Below are 7,590 nucleotides of genomic sequence, written 5' to 3'. Positions count from 1 at the left end.
ACCAGCTTCAGCAGCATCTTCACAAGGTCTTTTGCTTATGTTCTTTGGTTGATATGCACATTTCATACCACAGCACTCATCTCTGGGGCACGACACCCGTCTCTTTCCTGAGTGGTATGATGGCTGGACATTCCCATGGTGTTAATACTTGCATATAATAGTTTGAACAGATGAACGTGGCACCTTCAGGCATTTGGAAATTGCACCAAGGATGAACGAGATGGGTACAAGTCTGCAATTCTCTTCCTGATATCTTGGTTGATTTCCTTTGACTTTCCCATGTTACACAAAGAAGTGTGTGTGTGTGTGTGTGTGTGCATGTGTGTGTAAAGTTTTAATTTTGATTTGAATAAATGGGGCACCAGAATTTCTTAAGTTCAACAAAAGATGTTCCTATCTCTCTCTCTCTCTCTCTCTCTCTCTCTCTCTCTCTCTGTGTCTTTCTCTGAAGTTCTGATACAGGAACCCAGTCATTTATCTCTAAAAATCCCTTTAAGAACAAAATTGTTTTGTGTAATCTATCCATCCATCCATCCATCCATTTTCTTCCGCTTATCCGGAGCCGGGTCGCGGGGGCAGCAGTCTAAGCAGGGACTCCCAGACTTCCCTCACCCCGGACACGTCCTCCAGCTCCTCCGGTGAGACCCCAAGGCGTTCCCAGGCCAGCCGAGAGACATAGTCCCTCCAGCGTGTCCTGGGTCTTCCCCGGGGCCTCTTCCCGGTGGGACATGCCCAGAACACCTCCCTAGGGAGGTGTCCAGGAGGCATTCTGAGCAGATGCCCGAGCCACCTCAACTGGTTCCTCTCAACGTGTAGGAGCAGCGGCTCTACTCCGAGCTCCTCCCGTGTGACCGAGCTCCTCACCCTATCCCTAAGGGTGCGCCCGGCCACTCTGCGGAGGAAACCCATTTCAGCCGCTTGTATCCGCGATCTTGTCCTTTCGGTCATTACCCAGAGCTCATGACCATAGGTGAGGGTAGGAACGTAGATTGACCGGTAAATAGAGAGCTTCGCCTTCCAGCTCAGCTCCTTCTTTACCACAACGGACCGATACAGCGACCGCATCACTGCAGACGCTGCACCGATCCGCCTGTCAATCTCCCGCTCCATCCTTCCCTCACTCGTGAACAAGACCCCGAGATACTTGAACTCCTCCACTTGGGGCAGAGACTCACCACCCACCCGGAGAGAGCAAACCACCTTTTTCCGGTCGAGAACCATGGCCTCGGATTTGGAGGAGCTGATTCTCATCCCAGCCGCTTCACACTCGGCTGCAAACCGCCCCAGTGCCTGCTGCAGGTCCTGGCTCGAAGAAGCCATCAGGACAACATCATCCGCAAACAGCAGAGATGAAATCCTGTGGTTCCCAAACCAGACCCCCTCCGGCCCCTGGCTGCGCCTAGAAATTCTGTCCATAAATATAATGAACAGAACCGGTGACAAAGGGCAGCCCTGGCGGAGTCCAACATGCACCGGGAACAGGTCTGACTTACTGCCGGCAATGCGAACACAGCTCCTGCTCCGGTCATACAGGGACCGGACAGCCCTTAGCAAAGAGCCCCGGACCCCATACTCCCAGAGCACCCCCCAAAGGACACCACGAGGGACACGGTCGAATGCCTTCTCCAGATCCACAAAACACATGTGGACTGGTTGGGCATACTCCCATGAGCCCTCGAGGACCCGATGAAGAGTATAGAGCTGGTCCAGTGTTCCACGACCAGGACGAAAACCACACTGCTCCTCCTGAATCTGAGGTTCGACTATCGGTCGGATTCTCCTCTCCAGTACCCTGGAATAGACCTTACCGGGAAGGCTGAGGAGTGTGATTCCCCTGTAATTGGAACACACCCTCCGGTCCCCCTTCTTATACAGAGGGACCACCACCCCGGTCTGCCATTCCACAGGCACTGTCCCCGACCGCCACGCGATGTTGCAGAGACGTGTCAGCCAAGACAGCCCCACAACATCCAGAGACTTGAGGTACTCAGGACGGATCTCGTCCACCCCCGGAGCCTTGCCACCGAGGAGCTTGCCAACCACCTCAGTGACTTCAGCCAGGGTGACGGACGTGTCAGCCAAGACAGCCCCACAACATCCAGAGACTTGAGGTACTCAGGACGGATCTCGTCCACCCCCGGAGCCTTGCCACCGAGGAGCTTGCCAACCACCTCAGTGACTTCAGCCAGGGTGATGGACGAGTCCGCATCTGAGTCCCCAGTTTCTGCTTCCTCCTCGGAAGACGTGACAGTGGGATTGAGGAGATCTTCAAAGTATTCCTTCCACCGCCCGACAACATCCCCAGTCGAGGTCAGCAGCTCTCCACCCGCACTGTATACAGTGTTGGTAAAGCACTGCTTCCCCCTCCTGAGGCGTCGGACGGTTTACCCGAATCTCTTTGAGGCCGTCCGATAGTCCTTCTCCATGGCCTCTCCGAACTCCTCCCAACCCCGAGTTTTTGCCTCTGTGACTGCCCGAGCCGCGGCACGCTTGGCCCGCCGGTACTCATCAGCTGCCTCAGGAGTCCCACGAGCCAACAAGGCTTGATAGGACTCCTTCTTCAGCTTGACGGCATCCCTTACTTCCGGTGTCCACCACCGGGTTCGGGGATTGCCGCCGCGACAAGCACCACAGACCTTACGACCACAGCTACGAGCAGCCGCATCGACAATAGAGGTGGAGAACATGGCCCACTCGGAGTCCATGTCTCCAACCTCCCCCGGAATCAGGGAGAAGCTCTCCCGGAGGTGGGAGTTGAAGACCCCCCTGACAGAGGGCTCCGCCAGACGTTCCCAGCAGACCCTCACAATGCGCTTGGGTCTGCCAGGTCTGTCCGGCTTCCTCCTCCGCCAGCGGATCCAACTCACCACCAGGTGGTGATCAGTTGACAGCTCAGCCCCTCTCTTCACCCGAGTGTCCAAGACACGTGGTCGGAGGTCAGATGACACGACAACAAAGTCGATCATCGACCTCCGACCTAGAGTGTCCTGGTGCCATGTGCACCGATGGACACCCTTGTGCTCGAACATGGTGTTTGTTATGGACAAGCTGTGACTAGCACAGAAGTCCAATAACAAAACACCGCTCGGGTTCAGATCGGGGAGGCCGTTCCTCCCAATCACGCCCCTCCAGGTGTCACTGTCGTTACCCACATGGGCGTTGAAGTCCCCCAGGAGAACAACGGAGTCCCCGGTTGGTGCACTGTCTAGTACCCCTCCCAGGGACTCCAAGAAGGCCGGGTACTCTGCACTGCTGTTTGGCCCGTAGGCCGACACAACAGTGAGAGACCTGTCCCCGACCCGAAGGCGCAGGGACGCGACCCTCTCGTTCACCGGAGTGAACCCCAACACGCAGCGGCTGAGCTGTGGGGCAATGAGCAAGCCCACACCAGCTCGCCGCCGCTCCCCGCGGGCAATGCCAGAGAAATGGAGAGTCCAACCCCTCTCAAGAAGTTGGGTTCCAGAGCCCGAGCTGTGCGTGGAGGTGAGGCCGACTATATCTAGCCGGTAACGCTCAACCTCCCGCACAAGCTCAGGCTTCTTCCCCCCCAGCGAGGTGACGTTCCACGTCCCCAGAGCTAGTCTCCATGTCCGGAGATCCGGTCCTCGAGGTCCCCGCCTTCGACTGCCGCCCGGATCTCTTTGCACCCGCCCCTTTTGTGTAATCTGTTGGTCAAAATCAACAAAAATAGAGAGCATTTAGGATAAAAAGGAAAAAAAATATTATTTTGCCAGAAGTTGCATGAAACCTTGGATTCTTTCTTAGAGTAAACACTATTGTAATTGGAACGACAACATATTAGATTTAATTAGGCAACTAATTAATCCAAATTGGGAATAGTACCTCCTTTTTTGGTTGAAGACATCTCCTTATCTTCTTCATCTGTATCTTCATCTGTCTTTAGCTGGTCTCCCTTGACTCACTCTGTTGGGCTCAAAGGTGAGGATTGGACCAAGGGGTGGGGTGCATCTTGACATAGCACCTGGGAATCCTATGAGGATCGTGATGAAAGCCAGCCAATCAGTGAGTTTGGATATCACAGATTTTTTATCTCATTGGTCTCAGTGGGAGGTGTACCCTATGCAGATTCATAGGCGTGTCTTACATAGATCAGCCTAATTTTAAGCCCTGTTTAAAATAAAATATTACTTTGCTAACTTGAATGTAGCAAATGTAACAATTGTAGTCATATTACAAAGATATAGGTAAAACGTAAAATGAGACATATCCACAGTGCGGTTCCATGTGAATGATTGTTCACAATTATCACATGTCAAAAATAGCATTTTTATGAATGAAATCAAAGTTTTGTCCTCTGTTCCTTTGTTTCACAAGGCAAAAGACCAAGGTGAGCCCAGTGACATGAGAAATCATAGTTTTTGGGAGAGTTCAAGTAGTATCACTACACTTTTTATAGTTTGTAAATTTAATTTATTCCATATTAATAAATACATCATATGTACAGTACTTTTAAATACAGTTATGTGCATGAGATGAGTAACCCAGAGGTAAATTTTCTAGGACAAAAAAACAACAAATAATAAATAAAGAAGAGCCGTTTACTTGACAAGACAACATTTAAATAATGGCATGTTTTATATAATAGTTGCTCTCACTCTCTCAATAAAAACATTAAAGGCGTAAGTTCAGTTTTCAGAGGAGTCAGTCTCTTCTGTGGAGCCGTCACTCTCCACCTCCATCCTTCTTTTGTGGTGAATGTTCCTTCGAGGAGAGGCTTTCCTCTGGGCTTCCTTCAGGGCCCCCACTGCACTGCTGCTGCTGTTACTGCCTGGGCTCACCGAGATCTGTGCAATTCTAGAAGATAACATAATCATAAATAACATACTGGTGATGTTGAATGAACTTGATATAAGATTATAACTGAGTGGCTCTTACAATTTGTCTAATTCTTGGTCCATTTCTGGGTCAATGAGCAGCTCGGCTTTGCTTGGTAGTGCTCCTGAATACAGAGAAAATGAGAGCTTATACCATAGAACAACTCATGTAGATTTAACCATAGCAAGCTAAAATACAATTGTTAAAATATATCATGGACAGAAGTAGATGTTTTTGATGGCTAACAGAGGCAACTGTGTTCATGAAAAGATATAGATAATCTTACTTCATGAAGCATACAGCTTACCAATTGTTTGGTTGACAGTTTCATGTTTTGCCAAGCTCATAAGAAAGCTGTAGTATGACACTTTGTCATTTTGTTTCAGGATGTCTCTCATACAAGACCTAGGAGGATAACTAAAATACAAAGAAAACACATGAACACCTCTAATTGCAATATGGTTTACATACAAATGCAGAACTACACTGGTATAGGTAGCTTCATTACTTGTGTTTGAAGCGGTCACAGAAGGCCTCTATACATTGTGCCAGAGTTGACGTCTCAACTCCATCCTGCTGCTGCTCCTCTTTGTCGTTCTCTTCTGCAGCCACAGGAGGGAGCTGTTCAATGGGCGTGGAGGTGGGGACAATAACTGTGTTAGGGCTCTTTCCAGCAAGCAAATCTTGATAAATCTCCAGAATGCTTTCCAGAAACTCTACACAACGCACACACAAACAAATTGCAAATGTATCGCAAAACATGCATAAACATTTGTTGTCATTAACACTAAAATTTAAATAAGCAGCATGTACAAACTAAACCCGGAAATACCTTGGTAGTACAATTGTAGTTGGAAGGCAAAGAGAAAGTCAGAAAAGGACATCAGGCAATCTAAGGCATCATCCATCAGGACAGTCCTTCAAAGCAGGACAGATGTGAGCAGAATCAGTGTTATATTGTGGCACATGTTACTAGTGATTCTTATGTAAGAGTATAATGAGAGCTCTGTCAACATGCTCACCGGGCTGCACATTGCACTACCTCCATGGGAAAGTCAGGACACAGTAACTGTAGCAAGGACCTGTACTCCAGCATAGAGAGTAGATCTGAAAATCATAATTAAACATAAGAGAGTAAGATGGCAAATTCACATTTCAAAGATAAGCATAAGTCATAGGCGTTCATAGAAATTCACATTATTCAACATTCATTGAGGTTTATTATACATTTATAGCATGTAACTATGGCAAATGTTAAATAGAACAGCAGAGCTTGTTGCTCACCACCGCTCTTCCCAATCTGCCTGTAGCATCTCCAGAATACTCTGATGAAAGATGTTCTGTTGTGAGAAGTAGCCTTTACATAGCTATATTCTCTGAAGAGTATGTGGTTGCTGTTCTTCACACTGCTGAAACTGTACACATATTTTAGAAATATTACCAGAATGACCTTACAAAATTTGTGCTGCTTGCATTTTATACTTACTATTCAGCAAAATAACGGATCATACCAAATTGGGTGTATTCTTCTTTATGTTCTAAAAGTTGGGTCACAGCATCACATAAGTAGAACATCACATTACTGTCCGCTGGAATGTAAGATAATAATAATAATAATAGCACATTTATCGTATACGTTATAAGTACAAATTCCAAATCTTTCATTGCCTAAATAATAATAATAATAATACATTTTATTTGTTAGGCGCCTTTCAAGGCTCTCAAGGTCGCCGTACATACATACATACACAATATAAATTGAACAACAACATAAATGTAATGTTCTCGTAAAATCCGACATCCCCAAACTACAAACGCTGTTGTGGCTGTTCAAGTAGCTAGCCAAAATGTCTACTAAGATAACTTACCGAGATATTCTTCGACTGGAACCGTGGAATTAAAGCGACTCATTTTGGTGGTCCAGATTTAAAAATACGCATAGATTATTTAGTATCATAAATAATCCCTGTACAACAAATTAAAGTCGTAACTGAGCTGATTTGATTGTTTATCGCGACAGCTCTAGCTAGGTACCATTCATTCTCTTGAGATGGTGGAGAGGTTGCTAGGAAACAAGGGATGTTTTGAGTTACATTAAAGAGCATCCCCAAACAACCGCGTGCAATGGTTCCGCATTTTATTATTTGAAATCTCGATAAATATTAATTGAAGTTTTTAGCACGTGTAAAATGTACAGTACAGTAGTAGACTGCTATATGCTGTATGATGTGTAAGATTTTGCTTAATAATCGCATTGTTTCAACACCAAAGTGCAGCCTAGCAGTACAAGAATAAAAGGGGAAATCTAATAACCTACAAAAATAAATAAATAAATAAATCATTATGAATAATGTAGTCTATAGAGCACAGTTTTTCTACAGCAACTTTAGAATAGATCATCAGAGGAAAAGGTATAGATCTGGTTACATTTAGGCCTACCTCAAAGTAACATTTTGAGTTTGTCTGTGTTATTCGGTATACTTGTAGGCCATTCATTAATTTACTGGTGTAAGCCAATGGGAAAATGTATTTATAATGAAGGGGAGGGGTTCAGTTTAAATACACCCAATCAGATTTAAGTGCAGGGTGAAATAAGGAAGCACTTAAACTGCTTCAGTGTGTGAAGTAAATGCTTTGCTTGTGATATTATGGATATAAGTCAATATTTACTGCTATTATATTTTATCTTTGTTTTGTATTAACCCCTACAGTGAATTTTATGCAGCGGTGTGTCTAAGTGACCATAGAAACGCT

General features: G+C 46.3%; 1 protein-coding gene across 1 annotated transcript; it reads right to left on the bottom strand.

The window, feature by feature from the left end:
• Nucleotides 1–4,632: 4,632 nt before the first annotated feature.
• Nucleotides 4,633–6,886, bottom strand: cstpp1 (centriolar satellite-associated tubulin polyglutamylase complex regulator 1). The gene is made up of 9 exons (XM_033968497.2): nt 6,705–6,886; nt 6,323–6,425; nt 6,121–6,251; nt 5,859–5,943; nt 5,669–5,754; nt 5,345–5,552; nt 5,144–5,253; nt 4,897–4,960; nt 4,633–4,815 (listed from the first exon to the last, which is right to left on the bottom strand). Exons 1-9 carry the CDS (start codon nt 6,745–6,747, stop codon nt 4,647–4,649), a joined length of 999 nt encoding a protein of 332 aa, XP_033824388.1. The 5' UTR covers nt 6,748–6,886; the 3' UTR covers nt 4,633–4,646.
• Nucleotides 6,887–7,590: the final 704 nt, after the last annotated feature.

This window comes from Periophthalmus magnuspinnatus, chromosome 6, assembly GCF_009829125.3.
Source record: "Periophthalmus magnuspinnatus isolate fPerMag1 chromosome 6, fPerMag1.2.pri, whole genome shotgun sequence".
Taxonomy (NCBI): domain Eukaryota; kingdom Metazoa; phylum Chordata; class Actinopteri; order Gobiiformes; family Gobiidae; genus Periophthalmus; species Periophthalmus magnuspinnatus.
Note: the sequence above shows the minus strand (reverse complement) of the source record. Positions and strands in the feature narration are given on the sequence as shown.

Excerpts from the sequence above, each read along its gene's own strand:
- cstpp1 (XM_033968497.2), bottom strand. The coding sequence starts at position 6,747 with ATGAGTCGCTTTAATTCCACGGTTCCAGTCGAAGAATATCTCG. Across the intron at positions 6,426-6,704 it reads TCCAGTCGAAGAATATCTCG|CGGACAGTAATGTGATGTTC; the intron begins GTAAGTTATCTT and ends CTTACATTCCAG. Across the intron at positions 5,944-6,120 it reads GCAGATTGGGAAGAGCGGTG|ATCTACTCTCTATGCTGGAG; the intron begins GTGAGCAACAAG and ends TATGATTTTCAG.